Consider the following 17,877-nt stretch of genomic DNA (forward strand, 5'->3'; position numbering starts at 1 on the left):
CCAGGTATCGAACTGTGACCTGGTTCTAGGTCGGCGCTCAACCACCGAGCCATGACGGCCAGGCCCCGTGACTCTCTTTTTAGTTAGGAATTTGGGCTGTACGATGGGTCACCCTCGAAGCCCTGCTGGACTTCCACTCCACCAGACTCACGCTGCCACTGTAGCCACCTGGCTTGAGACTGACACCACCTCTCCACCTGAGAACGCGGGACTTCCCACCAGATGCTCAGCCTGCTGGTTCCTGTCAGGTAAGCTCCCCCTCTTCTGCGTGTAACCTGCGTGAGACTGTTGGCTTAGTGGGGTCTCCCCTAATAAAACTGGCATTGTGGAAAGACACAAACGTGTGTGAGTGACTCCTTCCAGAGATGCTCCCTTGCTCACACCTCTTTTTCTATGGGAGATGGAGAGGCAAGTAACAGATTACTGAGCTTGACCAGAAAATTCCATGCTGGTTGTTTCTGGGAGAGGTTGAAACTGCAATTAGATCTGGTATTAAATCTGGGTTTGGTATCATGGGTTTTTAGCAGGAGTGTTGCCATTTTGAGCCTGTGTGGGTTTTTTTTTTAACAGTATAGGTGAATAAATAATGACCATTTATTGATAATTGTTGAAGCTGGTCAATGGGTACATGGAGTTCACTGTACTATTCTATTTTTGTGTATGCTTTAAAATTCCCATTAAAAAAAGAAAGAAAGAAAAAAGAAAACGAATCCCTTTATCAGCCACTCCTAACAGCTGGTTTGGGTAACAGGGATGCGCCGCTAACAAGCTGTATCACTCGGGTAAAGTCCCCCCACATCTTGGGGACTCAGCTCACTCATCTGAAATATGTGGCCTTTGGGATAGTTCTCTTGGGGTCCTAAGAAACTAGCAAGGGCTGCGGGCTTGTAGAGAGGCGTCTAAGGGCATCGGGGAGGGGAAGGACTCAGTAGGCAAGGCAACATGAACTTTAACCTCAGCTCTGACACTGTGACTGCTGACTGTCACTGCCCATTAAATGCCTGTTTCCTTATCTATAAAAATAATACTCCCATCTCCTTGGTGGGAAGATTAAATAAATTAACAGTAGTAAAGAGTCTGGTGGGTGATACTCCAGATTCCCTGGGCCAGCAATGTTCTTTCAGGACCCGCCTGACAGGCACCACCACCGCACCGGGTCTAACGTGCAAAAGGGCAAGAAACCATCCAGCGCCAGGTTCGCGCACAGCGCCCTCGCGCGTTCAGCGCTGGAACTGCCAGACCCGTGACCCCGCCCCTCGACGCCCCCTGCACGCGCACGCGCCTGCGCAGAGGCGCCGCCCCCGAAGTTTGCTGTTGTTGTGACTCGCGTGCCGCACGCCTACTTCCCTACCATGGCGGTGCGACAGGCGCTGGGCCGGGGCCTGCAGCTGGGTCGAGCGCTGCTGCTTCGCTTCACGGCCAAACCTGGCCCGACCTACGGCTGGGGACGGCCTGAGTGGCCGGGTCCCGCGGCGGCCCGGGGTCGCGGAGAGCGCCCGGGCCAGGCCGCGGGACCCGGCGCGGAGCCGCGCAGGCTCGGGCTCAGGCTGCCCGACCGCTACCGCTTCTTCCGCCAGTCGGTGGCGGGGCTGGCGGCGCGGCTCCAGCGGCAGTTCGTCGTGCGGGCCCGGGGCGGCGCGGGCCCTTGCGGCCGGGCCGTCTTTCTGGCCTTCGGGCTGGGGCTGGGCTTGGTTGAGGAGAAGCAGGCGGAGGGCCGGCGGGCGGCCTCGGCTTGTCAGGAGATCCAGGTGAGCGCCCGCAGGGGACGGGGAGGGGCGGGGCCCGCAGTTAGGCTCGGAGCGGATTTCAGCTGGTGGGGGCGGGGCCAGGAGGGGCGGGGTGGGCGCTGGTGGGGACGGGGCCAGGAGGGGCGGGGTGGGCGCTGGTGGGGACGGGGCCAGGAGGGGCGGGGTGGGCGCTGGTGGGGGGCGGGGCCAGGAGGGGGCGGGGCCGGGAGGCGTTTAGTGACCGAAGCCCTGAATTAGGCAAGATTTATCCTCCCTCCTCAGACTGGGACGTTCCTTGAAAATCACCACGTAAGGCTCCATTCCAGCGTTACTGGGCTCTGGTGTGGGGACAGCACCCCACTTTTGTTTTACTGTGTCCCCTTCCTCAAGCATCATGTTTTGGAAGAAAGGCTGCTAATTATACGTTCTGTTGCACCATTGCTCATAGCTTTGTGTCAGGTTTTAAAAATTTCATGACAAGTCATAACATTCTGTCCCTGAGGTAGTTGTCCCCAATTTATGGAGAAGGAAACGTTCTCAGGCAAAATAACTTATTTGAACTCAAGCAGCCAGTGAAGAGGGGTGCCCAGAGTCTGGGTCTCCGCAGCCCGTGCCGGAGCCCTGAGCTCGGCTGCCTCCACGTTAGCCAGACAAGGAGTGGCACAGCTGAAGCCAAAGGAAAATCATGAACAGCCAGAGAAGACATCACACCAGGCGGTTTTAGTTAACCTGAATGGAGTTGTCTAGAGCGAGTGGCTATGTAGGGGGGGGTTAGGTTATTTATTTTTGGAATATATTTTTATTGATTTGAGAGAGGAAGGGAGAGAGAAACATCAATGATGAGAGAGAATCATTGATGGGCTGCCTCCTGCTCACACGCCCCCCACCCCCCCAGGGAGCCTGCAACCTGGGCATGTGCCCTGACCAGGAATTGAACCATGACCTCCTGGTTCATGGATCATGGCTCCAGCACTGAACACACCAGCCGGGCTCTTAGGCTTTTAAAAATCACTTAAAATAGTTCAGAGACCTCTGCTTCTACGCTACTAAAATCCATATAAGTCAGGGTTCTCCAGAGAAATAGAACCAATAGGATATGTTTATAGAAAAAGATTTATTTTAAGGAATTGGCTCTGCAGTTCTGGAAACTGGCAAAGCCAAAACCTTAAGGGTAGGCAGGCAGACCCTGGAAAGAGCCATCGTGGCAGTTCAAGTGTTAAGGTCATCTGCTGGCAGAACTCCCTCTTCCAGGGAGTCCGTCTTCTGCCTGGGGTTTGGATTACAGACTGAGTTGGTACTGCCTCTGCAGTGTACAGTGGAGGGCTGAGGGGCGGGGAGATGAGTGACTTGCCCAAGGACACAGCTGGTTAAGGACCACAGTGTCTCTCTCCCGTTTCCTGGTTCCCAGCCCAGTTCTTATTACTCAGCACTGGAGTGTCTCATGTTTGAGCTCTGGCTAGTTTGGGATGACAGGTGACATCTGACCTAGTTCCCTGCTACTGTCCTTGCCTTTTGCTATTGCTTAACTGGCAGGAGTCAAGGTGGGAAACTTGATAATCTTGCTTAAAATTATGGAGGCTTTTCTTTTTATATATATTTTTTATTGATTTTTTGCAGAGAGGAAGGGAGAGGGACAGAGAGCTAGAAACATCGATGAGAGAGAAACATCAATCAGCTGCCTCCTGCACACCTCCCACTGGGATGTGCCCGCAATCAAGGTACATGCCCTTGACCGGAATCGAACCTGGGACCCTTCAGTCCGCAGGCCAACGCTCTATCCACTGAGCCAAACCGGTTACGGCGGAGACTTTTCTTAACTGAGGAGCTCGATCCTCCTAAGCTTACCATCTACACGTCCTTTTCTCACACTTCACTTAAAATTTTTAATTAGTTGACAGTTTTTAAAATTCAGGTGTTTGATTTCTTTTTGGGGAAAAAAATGACCAGATCTGGCATCTCTTACTAAAATTCCATATGGTGTCACAGTAGAATAGTGGCTACTCCATTTAGATGGAGGCATATGAAGGGGAAATTCGGTTACAAAATAGGCAAAAGACATGCGCGCATATTTCACCAAGAGGAGATACAGATGTTAAATATGCATGTGAAAAGATGTTCAAGATCACTAGCCATTAGGGAAATGCAGGTTGAAAACACCATGTGCCATCACTGCATACTTATTAGAACAGCTAAAATAAAAAATACTAATAGTACCAAATGCTGGTGAGGATGCAGAGAAGCTGGGCTGCTGGCGAGAATATAAAATGGTACAAACACTCTGGAAAACAGCAGTTTCTCTCAAAAGAAAACAAATACAAAAAAAAACATGCATTACCGTATGACCTGGCCATTGCAGTCTTGGGCATTTACCCAGAGAAATGAAAACTTAGGTTTATACAAAAACCAGTACATGAGTAGCTGCTGTGGAAAACAGCATGGCAGCTCCCCCATAAAATAAAAATAGAATTATCATATGACCCAGCAATTCTACTTTCTGGTGTACACACAAAAGAATTGAAAGCAGAGACTTGAACAGATACTTGATAAAGGATTACTCCACAAAATATTGCTTCTGCTCCATGGAGTAGAATTGAGCTGACAAGACCAGATAGACTTTCTTTTTTTTTTTTAGGTAAAACTTATGGTGCAAGGTGTATTAGTTACAGACACTAAGAGCGTTGGGACTCCTCCAGAAGGAACGGTTGCTGTGGGCTGCTTTGTCAGGGCTAGTTGTACTGGGAGGAAGTGATTGAGTTGGGACTTGATGGAAAAGTAGAGAAGAGCCAGGCAGAATAATACAATAGAAATAGAAGGGGAGGGGAACAGTGTGAGCAAAGGTTCAGAGAGGCATATGGAAGATAAATATGGGTGGTGCATAGACCAGCCGGTGAAACAGTTTTCAGATACACGAAGTACCAGGACAAGGTCCTGGGTCACCTACTGGCTAGGTTTTTGAACAGAAGAGAGAGTGACATTGAAAGCAGTGTAGTTCGATCTGACTCAGAAGCAAGTGAAGGGATGATGTGAGAGTAGGAAAGTCTAGAGGTGGGTAACTAACCACGGAATGGAAGGGATCAGTAGATCAGATAGGATTTGAGGTGAAACTTGGGGGACTTCAAATGATGTCACCTGCCTGAAGTACGGAAGGACCCTGATTTGGGGGAGTGCATCCCCACCAGCACCTGTATTTCCATCTGTTTCCATCAGAATTATTATATTTTTGTTTCCTTTCTGAAAACAGAGTGAGTCCACCAGATTCCTAAAAGGTAGAGGATTTAATGACTCAGCTCCAGGGATCCTGATTTTACCCCTTGTCTGCAAAAGTGACCTGAGGTCATTCACAAGTGGAGGGGTGCTGTTGACCACATACTCCTGCCCATCTACAGCTCCTGGCAACCATCCACTAGCTGCCTGCCAAGGCCTTTGCAGAGAGAGCTGTCTCCATCACCAGAAACCTCCAACATTGTGCTGGGGCTTGACAGGCAGCAAAGGAGTAGCGTGTGTCACCTGCAGAAATTGGAAGTTCTGACCTCTTAACGGATGATGTTCAGTGTTGGGTTGTCTCTGATGCAATGAAGCGACTGAGTGTGAGAAAAATTATTCTGAGTAATGAGGAAGGCAGGATAGCCTGAGCCCAGGCTGAGCAGTGAAACCTACTTTGGTTGTGTTTGTACTAGCTGCCAGTCTGGTACTTGGAGACCTTGCCCCGCTATCCTTCCCCTCCCCCATTTCCCTTTACGTAGCCTTACTAGTCTCCCTCTCTCACAGTGTGTGTCTTTCCTCGCAGACCGTTTTTACCCAGAAAAGCAAGCTGCTCCCTGACCCACTGGACACGAGACGCTGGCAGGGCTTCCAGCTGGAGGAGTATCTGATAGGGCAGTTCATTGGCAAGGGCTGCAGCGCTGCTGTGTATGAAGCCACCACGCCTGTGTTGCCCCGGAACCTGGAGGTGGCAAAGAGCATCCGGCTTCTTCCAGGGAGAGCCCCAGATGTCATCCCACCAGGAGAAGAGGAGGCGCGAGCTCCACAGCCCCCTGCTTTCCCCTTAGCCATCAAGATGATGTGGAACATCCGGGTGAGAATGGGCCTTCCATCTTCAGAGTGCCAATCTCGGGGGACCTGATGATGCTTTTTCCCAGGAAGTAGATAGGAAAAGACAGATTCTCCACAGTCCAGGTGCTTATGTAGTCGGGCTTCTTCACCCTCTCACACAGGAGTGTGAAGCCGTGTGTCTCAAAACGTAGTATGTCCACGAATCACCTGGATTGACAGATTCTGATCAGGTCGGGTGGGCCTGAGATTCTGCCTTTCAGTAAGCTCCCAGGTGACACCCGTGCCGCTGGTTGTGAAACAAAGTTTGAGTAACAAGTGCCTAACCATTGGTTTCTCACCTGGCAGTCCTGGCTGATCAGTTAGTTCATTTCAGGACTGCAGTTACCACCATCTTTTCTCCTTCCCACGACCTGCCTCACTGGAGAGGAGGAGCCACACTCCTTATCTCCAACCTCACCCTCCACCTTACCTCCAGATCAGAGGCTTGATTGTCACCTCCCTGCTGTCGATTCTGGGAGGACTCCAGGTGTTGGGATATTGAGTTTATTCCCCCCACAAAAACAAAGATTTCTGTCTATTGAGAGTAATTTCTTTACCTTGCCATTGCATAGGCTGGCTTAGAAAATTCATCAAGACCTGATGTTCTTTCTCCTGCCCAGAGCATACATCCAAGTCTAAGATGAAAAACAGCCATGAGCTCATGCCGGACCCTGAAGTGCAGTTTCTTATTTTGATTTGGGGAAGGAAGGTCATTAGACTGTTGCCCTTCCAAGCTGGGTTAATAGCTAACAAGCATCTGAACCCTTTGCCTATAAAACATCCAGTGGAAGCGTCAAACTTCCACTGGTTGGGGCATGAGAGCTCTTGCATTCAGAAAACCTAAAAGACTTGATTCTTACAGGATATTCTTGATGCTCAAGTTTCTTGGGGACTGAGAGCTGCTCATAGTGAAAAGAGGCGAATAAGGTCATTTTCTTCCTCTTTGGTATTGTTGGTTGTTTGTTTCTTACTGGGAGATGGGAAAGCTGTTCTGTGATTCAGCACAACCTTACCTAGAGGGGGCTGGTCAGGCTTGACCTGTCTGCTGCAGGGAGCCGAGAGGCTAGGTCTGCTTGTTACCAGAGGCATCTGTGGCAGGAAGAAGGGTCCCATGCCCTGACCATCCTGATCTCTCTTCCTGCCCTGGCATCTGAACTGCCAAGAATTGAGGGAAGCATCGTCTGAGTTGGCATGGATGACACCTCCGCCCTATCTCTCAGGAGGGACTAACCTTGGCTTGCCACTTCGAGAGGTTGGCTTATCTTTTTTTTTCACCCCCCAAAAAAACACATATTTTTATTTTTTTCAACAAAGACATGGTTACTTTTTTATTTGAAGGAGAGAGAAAAAGTATGTTTTAATAAATACTGCGGAAACATTGACCAAACATACATTGACTTCAACATTTTAAAAAATGCAACGAAAGTTCTGCTTTTTTTACAATTATAACTTTTCTTTTTACAATATTTAAGTACAGAAAGCACTTGCCAGCTATTTTGTAATACTGCCCAAAGCATAATGCTGCTTCAGTCAAAACATATTATGTTGGTAGAAACATCTGTATTTCATGGGAAATGACTGGTATTTCCTTGCCGAGACAAAACAAGGTGCTTATAAAACATAGAACTAAGTTTGGCCGAAACCGGTTTGGCTCAGTGGATAGAGCATCGGCCTGCGGACTGAAAGGTCCCAGGTTCGATTCCGGTCAAGGGCATGTACCTGGGTTGCTGGCATATCCCCAGTAGGGGATGTGCAGGAGGCAGCTGATCGATGTTTCTAACTATCTCTCTCCCTTCCTCTCTGTAAAAAATCAATAAAATATATTAAAAAAAAAAAAAAAAAGAACTAAGTTTGTAATTACCTTAGTCTCCTTTCTTGCCACAGTTTAATGGGAGCAACAGCTTCAACACTTCAAAAATGAAGCTTTCTCAATGGAAAGAAAGCTCAATAAAAAACCATATTTTTATTGATTTCAGAGAAGGGAGAGGGAGATAAAAACATCAATGATCAGAGAGAATCATTGATTGGCTGCCTCCCGAAGGTCCCCACTGGGGATCAATCCCGCAACCTGGGCATATGCCCTGACCAGGAATCAAACCGTGACCTCCTGGTTCATAGGTCGACGCCCAACCACTGAGCCACACCGGCTGGGCTTATCTTAAAGGTCAAAATCAATCCTAAGCAGTAGCCGTTCTGGTCCGGATTACAAGGAAGGGTTGGACTTGCCATTCCGCTTGGGTTTGTGTAACCCTGGATTCATTGTGGTTTTGTTTCAGGCCGGTTCCTCCAGCGAAGCCATTTTCAGAACAATGAGCAAGGAGCTAGTCCCAGCGAGTCGAGTGGCCTTGGCCGGGGAGTATGGAGACATCACTTACAGGTAAGCACCCATCTGCCAACCAGACTGGCTGTGAGTTCTTTGAGAGCAAAACCATCATCTGTGTCCTCAGCACTCAGCCCAGCGTCTGACACAACATGCAGATGATAGCAAATGCTTACTGAATGATGTAGTTAATGATGGATTTTCGGTTGGTGGGTAATTAACTTGGGAAAGATTGTAGATTACCTGCCGATGCACACTGGTGTGAGGAGAGAGGGCCATCCCAAAACGCCCATTTCAGAAAGTAGGAAATTGATCTGATTTCTGATTCTTCCTAAGTAATGCCCAGTGGAGCACCACCTATCTGTACCAACTGAACTCTGCCCCCAGCAGAGGTAGCATTCATTCCTCTAACAACTGCAGTGCACCTAATGGTGCTGATAGATTAAAAAAAAAAAAAAAAGTGGCCTGTTCCCCGAGAGTTCTCCATGAGGCCCAGGAGCCAGATGTGTCAGGAGCAGTCAAGTGTGGTAAGTTCTAGAATGGTGTATGCTCAGGTGCAGAGGGAGCCCAGAGGTGGTGTGTGCGTGGCAAGGGTGGGGCCATTCAGAAAGGCCTCTTGAAGGGACAGTTCGTGGTGCCTTTTGAAGGATGACTAAGCATTAGCTCGGCAAAGCAGTAGGAAAAGAGCATTGCCCTTAGGGAGGAGCAGTGGACAGCTGCCTCGCGGACGGTGGCTTGTAAGTCCCGTGTCATAGGTTTGAGCTGTGACAACAGGAATTGTGCTCGCTATAATACTTGTAGACCACCAGGAGGAGGTGGGCCTGCTGCATTTTGAGTGATTTACTAGAGCAGTGGTCGGCAAACTCATTAGTCAACAGAGCCAAATATCAACAGTACTTCTTCAAAATAGACTCGCCCAGGCCGAAAACCAACTTCTGCGCATGGGCCAGGAAGTTTAACGTGGTATTTTGTGGGAGAGCCACACTCAAAGGGTCAAAGAGCCACATGTGGCTCGCGAGCCGCAGTTTGCCGACCACAGTACTAGAGGATTGATTTATCGATCTAGTTCTGTCAGAAGCAGGAAGGTAGAAATAGGAACTTAAGGGAATGTACATGGAAAACCTCTTGCATTGCTTGAAAGGCGCCAGTATAACTGAGGGTCCGGCAGGTCTGTGGGCTCAGCACTGTTCTCCTCTCCTGATTCCTGTGTAGGAAAATGTGGACCACTGAATGTCAGCTGCTTTTGGGGGCTAATATTGTGGTGTCAGCTTCAGCCTGCTGACAGGGTGCTGTCACGGTGCTGTGAGCACTAAGATGTCCCTGCCGCAGAGTCCTGCCCAGACTTCTCGTCTGAAATAGTCCCTGCCACTCTGTCCTTTACCGCGCCTTCGTTTCTTTTCATCGCAGTTACCACCATCCGACTGTAAATCATAGAGGAGTGTGTCTGCTTATTCCCAGGCTCTTCAGCTGTGTTAGATGCTCTCTGAGGCCAGGACTTCCAAGTTTTGTTTCCTGCGTTCCCCCACAGCTCAGTGAGTGTCTGCTGAATGGTTAGGTGAATATGGCCGAAGGTCTATTACTGAAGTACAGGTGACATCTAACATGGTCTCAGGAGAAACTCTTCCCTGAGAGCACCCTGGGTGTATTCTACGGCGCCTTTGCTCATCTAGGGATCTCAGATTTGGCCCTTTGCATCTGCTCTTCTTTACTTCTCCCACCTGGTTTCTCTTTTTTTTAATATTTATTGTTGAAAGTTATTACATATGTTCCTTCCCCCTCTCTCCCATTGCCCTCTCCCACCCCTCTCCCCATGATTTCTTTGTTTTTTTAAATATACTTGTATTGATTTCAGAGAGAAAGGGAGAGAGAGAGGGAGATAGAAACATCAGTGATGAGAGAGAATCATTGATTTGCTGCCTCCTGCATGCCTACAACCTGGGCATGTGCCCTTGACCAGAATCGAACCTGGGACCCTTGAGTCCACAGGCCAATGCTCTAGCCACTGAGCCAGATCGGCTAGCACCCCCCTGATTTCTGATCTTGTCCCATTTACAGGCTACGCTCCACCATACTGCATTCCTACTGCCCTCCCCAAGACACCAAGCTCCTCCATGACTATTCTGCCTCTGCATGCAGTTAGCTATACTGGGCTGCCCTCCCCACAGCCTCCTGTCCTGCTCCAGCACCCACATGCACATGTCTCCCCAGCATAGCCACACTCTTCTCTGGACTCCCGTCCCAGCTGGCAGAGCCTTCCCATGTGGCACTGACAGCCTTGAGCTGTGATGTCTGTGGGCTTCTATTCCATTCTCCTCTGCCACCCGGTGTCCTTATTTCTTACCCCTTGGCTCTTCTGTTCCTGCCTGCCTTTGGCTTGCACACCTCCTTGGCTTCCAGTGGCCCAAGCAAATCTCATGTCATCCTTTCACCAGCTCCATTGCATTCGTACTCTCAAAGAGAGATTCTACCTAGCCCCTTCCCTTTTCCTGTCAGCCTTTTGGATCTCAGATGTGTCCAGGTTTACTACCCTTAGTCCAGTCGTCTTTGGTTGAGGCTGTGAGTGTGAGGCTCCTGGAGAAAGAGGGTGGGGAGGGCAGGCAGGTGACAGCTCTACTCCCAACTGTCTGAATCCATTCATTCATTCAACAAAGGTTTATTGAGCTCATACTCCACACCAAGTGTTATTGCAAGAACTTGGAATCACAGAGATTCTAGTCCTTTCTTTACAAGTATTATCAACCTCATGAGGTATGTTACTACTTTTTTCCCTGCACTTGAGACTGAGCCCAGAGAAGTTAAGTAAGTTGGCCAGGGATGTACAGTGGCAGACCTGGAGTCCAAACTCAGGCACCTAGTCTGATTCCAGGTGCTCTTAACCTGTATCTGCCACATGGGATGATGGATGGACGAAAGAATGGATGGGCAGAAGATCTGGCTTTTCTCTGGGCTCATCAGATGTGATGCATCATCTTAATGGGTTTTTTTCTCTAACACCAGGCTCTGCATCTGGAACATAGCAGATCTGTAGTAAATGTTTGATATAAATGGTGAATAAATGGCAGTATTTACTGTGGCCTTAGATTATCTTTCCAACTCTTGTTACCTGTTACTGGCCTCATATGTTTGTCCCTTTTGACTGAAACAGAAAATCTAAGGGAGGTCCGAAGCAACTGGCTCCTCACCCTAACATCATCCGGGTCTTCCGCGCCTTCACATCGTCAGTCCCACTGCTGCCAGGGGCCCTGGTCGACTACCCAGATGTGCTGCCCCCACGTCTTTACCCTGAAGGCGTGGGCCACGGCCGGACACTTTTCCTCGTTATGAAGAAGTAAGTGGCAGGAGTATGGCAGGACCTGGAGTGAGTGGGAGCTGTTCCCTGCCTCTGTGCACCTGGAGTCCAGGGTCACAGGGAAGAGGATCCTCATCCTTTGGGAGATAAGGCCATGCCAAGGGCAAGTTTCCATAAACAGAATCTCTTCATTTAGAACAGACTTTTCACCTTGTGCTTTTATTTAAAATACTAGAGGCCCAGTGCATGAAATTCATGCAAGAGTAGGCCTTCCTTCCCTGGCTGCTTGCACCGGCTTCCCTTTGGCGCCCAGGACCCGGGCTTCCTTCGGCTGCTGGCAGGCACCCAGGACCCGGGCTTCCCTTGCAGCCCCGGCTTTGTCCAGAAGGACGTCCGGTCTAATTAGCATATTATGCTCTTATTATTATAGACTTGAGGCCGGTGTACGAAACTTGTGCACGGGGGGGCGGGCCCTCAGCCCAGCCTGCACCCTCTCCAATCCAGGACCCCTCGGGGGATGTCCAACTGCCGGTTTAGGATCAGGCCTAAACTGGCAGTCAGACATCCCTCTCACAATCTGGGACCGCTGGCTCCTAACTGCTCACCTGCCTGCTGACCTAATCGCCCCTAACTCCCCCCCTTGCCAGCCTGATCACCCCTAACTGCCTCTGCCTGCCAACCTGATCGCCCCTCACTAACCCCCCTGCCAGCCTGCTCGCCCTATGTAGCCTGCTGTTTGGTTGTTACTGTGACAGCATCCTGGGCAATTTGCATATCCCTCTATTATTAGTATAGATGTATGTTTTTATTGATTTTAGAGAGGGAGGGAGAGAGATAGAAACATCAACGATGAGTTAAAATTCATTGGTCGGCTGCCTCCCACATGCCCCACACTGGGGATCGAGCCTGCAACCTGGGCATGTGCCCTGTCCAGGAACCTAACCATTCTGGTTCTTCATAGGTCACTGAGCCACATGGCTGGGTTCACCTAGTGCTTTTAGTGCATTTGACTGTTGTCCCTTCTCTGTGGCTGCCTTAACCGTTTTTCTGTGTGTGTGTGTGTGTGTGTATACACACACACACACACACACACATATATATATGTACACACATACATGTACTTTTTTTTTTTTTCAGAGATGATGGGAGAGGGAGAGAAACATCAATGATGAGAGATAAGCATTGATTAGCTGCCTCCTGCACGCTCCCTACTGGGGATCGAGCCTGCAACCTGGGCATGTGCCCTTGACTGGAATTGAACCCGGGACCCTTCAGTCAGCAGTCTGACGTTCTATCCACTGAACCAAACCACCTAGGGCTGTTTGTTTTTTAACATACACAGTTCTTCTCCCCCTCTGCACCCCTTAACATTGCAGCCGTGGACATTTCAAGGAAATGAGATCTGTACTATTAACATGTGAGGCCTGGCTCTTCCTAATTTCAGGATAGTGGGTGGCAACGAAGGATACTTGGGGCAATAAGAAATCAAAAAGCTCCAGATAAAAGAGGCAAGCCCATCATCCTAGTAATAAATAAGATGCTAGCAAGTGTCAGTGCATGAGAGAGATTCCGTCACCTTCTCCACCAGCTACCCCTGTACCCTGCGCCAGTACCTTCGAGAGAACACCCCAAGCCCCCGCCTCGCCACCGTGATGATGTTGCAGCTCTTGGAAGGAGTTGATCATCTGGTTCAACAGGGCGTCGCACACAGGGACCTAAAATCTGACAACATCCTTGTGGAGTTGGATGCAGGTAGGTGCCTGCCCACACCGCAGAGCTTTCCAGGGGTCTGGGGACATAGGTCCTTTTTGGTTTTTATGTCCTATTATAAGTTGTATCTATATTTAGCTCTGTACACAAGACATGAGCAATCTGTCCTTCAAAGTGGAAGCTTTCGTTCTCCATGGGATTTGTGGAGTGATTAACATTCCCAAGTTCCTTTCTGTTGCCCATGTACAGAACAACCCTAGTGATGGAAGTTTTTTTTTGTTGTTTTTTTTTTTTAAATATATTTTATTGATTTTTCACAGAGAGGAAGGGAGAGAGATAGAAAGTTAGAAACATCGATGAGAGAGAAACATCGATCAGCTGCCTCCTGCACACCTCCCACTGGGGATGTGCCCGCAACCCAGGTACATGCCCTTGACCGGAATCGAACCTGGGACCTTTCAGTCTGCAGGCCGACGCTCTATCCACTGAGCCAAACCGGTTTCGGCAGAAGTTTTCTTGATTAAAGTAAAAAAGGTAGACTTTAGCTCAATATAAGAAAGAATTTTCAAACTGAAAGCTGTCCAAATGTAAGCCCAGTTGCCTCTGGAAATAATGAGTTCCCATCACTGGAAGCATTCACGTAGAAGGTGGATGGTTAATTGTTTGGGATACTGTAAAGTAGTTCATATATCTGATCACTTTCGATCTAGATTTAAAATAACATGCAGTTAAATTACTAGAGGAACTGGCTTCTTAAAGGAAGTCTGTGTGAATACTTTTACAAATAACGAATTCCTAATGCACCCGATTCTTAGGTTTGATTTGGGTTTTCAGGTTCAAATAAGGGCCCTTAGAGGTCATTTGAGCCAAGCATCATTTGTTGAGTAAATTATGAGCAGTCCTTAAGCCTTGGGACAGGTCCAATGACTTCATTATTTAGACTGATCCAAACTTTTCTGCTGTTAATCCTCACTTGAGGATATTTTTTCCACTGATTTTTAGAGAGAGGGGAGGGGAGAGAGAAAGAGAAACATTGATGTGAGAGAGACACATCAATTGGTTGCCTTTGACCAGAGGTCAAACCTGGCACCCTTTAAAGGTGTATGGGCCAACACTCTAACCACTGAGAACACCGGCCAACCTAGATTGATCCAAACTTTTATCAAGTTCTTTGTTTGAGGGCTTTGTCAGGGAGCCTTTATTTTCTAGAGGCACTTCTGTATTTGTGTAGCTGGCCTTCCCATTTGGCTCTCTGGAGAGCCTCTGCTCTCCTGTACCAACCCTGAGTCCCTATTAGCCCCTCTCCCCTACGTCTTGATGGTGGCTTTAGTAGGTTCCTAGGAGGGCCTCTCAGAGGAAAGATGGAGAAGCAGTTGCTTACCCCCTCTGTCCCTTCCCCAGACGGCTGCCCCTGGCTGGTAATCTCTGATTTTGGTTGCTGCCTGGCTGATGAACGCATCGGCCTGCAGTTGCCGTTCACCAGCTGGGATGTGGATCGGGGCGGAAACGGCTGCCTGATGGCTCCTGAGGTGAGTCCCGCTGAGATGTCATGTGCCATCAGCAACTCTGGTGTTTCCACTGATAGAACAAGACTTCATGCCTCATCATTTTCTCAGCTCCTCCAGCTTTCATGACCCATGATTTGGCACCAGTCCCTTCCCTGCCACTTTGCTTTAGTCTGGATCTCCCTAATGTTCCCGGGAGATGCATGTTTTGTCAGCACAAAGTCGACATCATAGACAGATTCTTCTGGGTCTGAGCTACAACTCACTAAAATTCTAGGTTCCTTAGGACAGAGTTCAGATTAGCCCATGAATCAGGTGGCATGCAGGAGCATGAGTAGCTTGGAAAAACCAGCAACATGATTGCTCATCCATTGCTTTCTGAGCAGGTGTCCACGGCCTGCCCTGGCCCCAGAGTGGTGATTGACTACAGCAAGGCTGATGCCTGGGCAGTGGGAGCACTCGCCTATGAAATCTTCGGGCTCCCCAATCCTTTTTACGGCGAGGGTGGAGTCTACCTTGAAAGCCGAAGCTACCAAGAGACTCAGCTGCCTACACTGCCCGAGTCGGTGCCTCTAGCTGCGAGACAGCTGGTGAGATCACTGCTGCAGCGGAAGGCCAGCAAGGTGAGGCCATCCCCAGGTTTTGCAGGGAATTTGCAGGTAGAAACCTCAGAGTAAAGATCAGCGTTGGGCAAGCACTAGAGCAGGGGTCGGGAACATCTGCCCCACGGGCATACAGCTCGCAAAATCATTTGGACTGTGGCATTAGGGGTGAGTTCATTAAATGTTAGACCAAATAAATATCCAAATGGCCTTTGGAAGAAAAAAGGTTCCCCACCCCTGATGTAGAGTGACCAACCACTCTCCTGCCTTACAAAGATTAAAAACCAAGTACAGGAGAGCAAAATCGAGTTCAGTATGAATGGAGTAGGGGAACTAGCCACCAAATTAGAATCCCAGCAAGTCAGCTCCTCTTGGCTTTAGTTGCTACATTACTCAGAGGGAGAAAGATGCATTTTTAAGAAATGTCTGTTGGAGATGTAGTTTATGGAAATGGCTGAGATCTAATGAGACAATAGATGTGAAGATATGTATGAGAGCAGATCTGGACATTTTGAAGTTACTATAAGGCCGTGGTCGGCAAACTGTGGCTCGTGAGCCACATGCGGCTCTTTGGCCCCTTGAGTGTGGCTCTTCCTAAGCCTTAGGAGTACCCTAGTTAAGTTAATAACAGTGTACCTACCTATATAGTTTAAGTTTAAAAAACTTGGCTCTCAAATTTCAATCGTCGTACTGTTGATAATTGGCTCTGTTGACTAATGAGTTTGCCGACCACTGCTATAAGGAATCTAAAGGCTAACACATGAGAGGCCACACGGTTGGAGTGGCAGGTCTGGTTCAGGTGGCATGCTTAGTGAAAAGGGCAGAGGCAGACCAGGGTTCAAATTCTGTTCTTCCACTTACCTCCCATCTTGCACAGTGTGCTGTCATGGTCACAGTAATGCTTTCTGCTACCAGTTACTATGAGATACAACTCCAGACAGTGCTCCTAGCAGGAGGCAGTTTGTGGGCCCTCGGTGATGGGGAGGCCCACTGGGAGCACACTGCCCCCAGGCAAACTTGTAAACATGGGAAAGCCTGGAGCATGGGTAGAAAGCAGCCAATATGTCAGGAAAGTGAAAGGTGTGGTAGGGGAGAGACAGGCGGAGAAGAATTTGGTTGGGACCAGAGGAAGGAAGAACCTGAAATGAGGATTCCTTACCGAAGAGGGTTGTGGACTGAACACTTTGTCACAGATGTTCTAAGCCTCAGCTTCCCTTCCTGTTGCAGAGACCATCTGCCCGAGTAGCTGCTAATGTGCTTCATTTAAGCCTCTGGGGTGAACATACTCTAGCCCTGAAGAATCTGAAACTAGACAAGATGATTGGCTGGCTCCTCCAACAATCAGCAGCCACTCTGCTGGCCGACAGGCTTACAGAGAAGAGCTGTGTGGAAACAAAAATGAAGATGTTATTTCTGGCCAACCTGGAATACGAGGCGCTGTGCCAAGCAGCCCTCCTCCTCTACGCCTGGAGGGCAGCCCCGTGAAGGCTGTTGTAGCTGGTGAATTACTAAAAGAACTTGGCAGCATCTATGTCGTGATGGTCTGTGAATGCTGAAGGGGGCGGGGGTCTGAGGTGTGAGGGGAGAGTCAGGAGAAAAGGTGGCACAGAGAGGGCTGGTCAGTGGAAAAGAAGGCATCTGGTTTGGCAAATGGGAGGAACAAGCTGAGTGAGGTTCACGGTCTGTAGCTATTAACTCTAGCTGTGCGATTGTGGTGCGTCTGCGTACATTTCTCTTACTTTTCCTATAGGGGCCCCATAGGAAACACCCAGGCTGCTGCAGCTACTCAGCTCTGCTGTTGTGGCACAAAAGCAGTCTGAAACATGGAAACAGGTGTGGCTGCATGCCGATAGTAAAGCTTTATTTATGGACACTGAATTTCACGTGTCACTTAAATAGTCTTGTTTTTTATGTTTTTAAATGGTTCTTAAAATTATTTTTTGCTTGCAGGTCATACAAACATAGGCAGCAGGCTGGATTGGCCCATAGGCCATAGTTTGCCAACCCCCTGGTCTAGATGAAGCCAAAGGGCCTAACTCTAAAAAAAAAAGCACTAATCACTTGGCCCCTATGTGTATGGATGCTAAAATTGTGGTAAGACCTTAGCCTACAAAGGTGAGAAGATACACTCAGGTGTTAACTGCTGACCACAAAGCCCTACCTTACGCTCATGTTCTGTCTTCACAGACCTCTGAAGAGTAGATGGCTGGGCTGTTAAATGAGGCTGGGCTGGGGAGGGGTGGACTTGCACGCCACTTTATAGAGGATCCAGGCCAAGGCATCGCTGTCAGCGGCATGCTACCTGAGCTAAGGCAGGCGTTTGCACAGGTCAGTCAGTATATTGATACCAGAATGAAAAACATGCAGGCCTGGAAAACAAGAGAGCCTGTGCACTCCAGCTACTGCATTGAGTCTAGCAGAGCTAAAATGACCAATGGAATGGGAATTAATAGCATGGTGTTTTAAACTTGCCGGTTTCCTCCTGACTGGCATTTCTTACAGGAATTGTGAAGAATTAAATGCATATTTACAACTGCAGAATATGTATTTGCCTTCGACTATTTGGCTTTAAGACTGATTCTTATACCATAAAGAAAAGAATTTTGTGGGCAGAGATCAACAATGGGAGGGA

General features: G+C 48.8%; 1 protein-coding gene across 2 annotated transcripts; it reads left to right on the plus strand.

The window, feature by feature from the left end:
- The first annotated feature begins 1,296 nt into the window (after positions 1-1,296).
- PINK1 (PTEN induced kinase 1) lies at positions 1,297-17,786 on the plus strand. 2 transcript variants are annotated; one of them, XM_036353100.1, is made up of 8 exons: positions 1,300-1,748; positions 5,515-5,802; positions 8,096-8,196; positions 11,285-11,467; positions 13,017-13,180; positions 14,540-14,667; positions 15,030-15,266; positions 16,473-17,786. In XM_036353100.1, exons 1-8 carry the CDS (start codon positions 1,353-1,355, stop codon positions 16,728-16,730), a joined length of 1,755 nt encoding a protein of 584 aa, XP_036208993.1. In that variant the 5' UTR covers positions 1,300-1,352; the 3' UTR covers positions 16,731-17,786. The 2 variants fall into 2 exon arrangements, with proteins under 2 accessions (XP_036208994.1, XP_036208993.1); XM_036353101.1 differs by lacking the exon at positions 15,030-15,266 and having other exon boundaries at positions 1,297-1,748.
- The last annotated feature ends 91 nt before the right edge of the window (positions 17,787-17,877 follow it).

Source organism: Myotis myotis, unplaced genomic scaffold (genome assembly GCF_014108235.1).
Source record: "Myotis myotis isolate mMyoMyo1 unplaced genomic scaffold, mMyoMyo1.p scaffold_m19_p_2, whole genome shotgun sequence".
Classification (NCBI taxonomy): Eukaryota; Metazoa; Chordata; class Mammalia; order Chiroptera; family Vespertilionidae; genus Myotis; species Myotis myotis.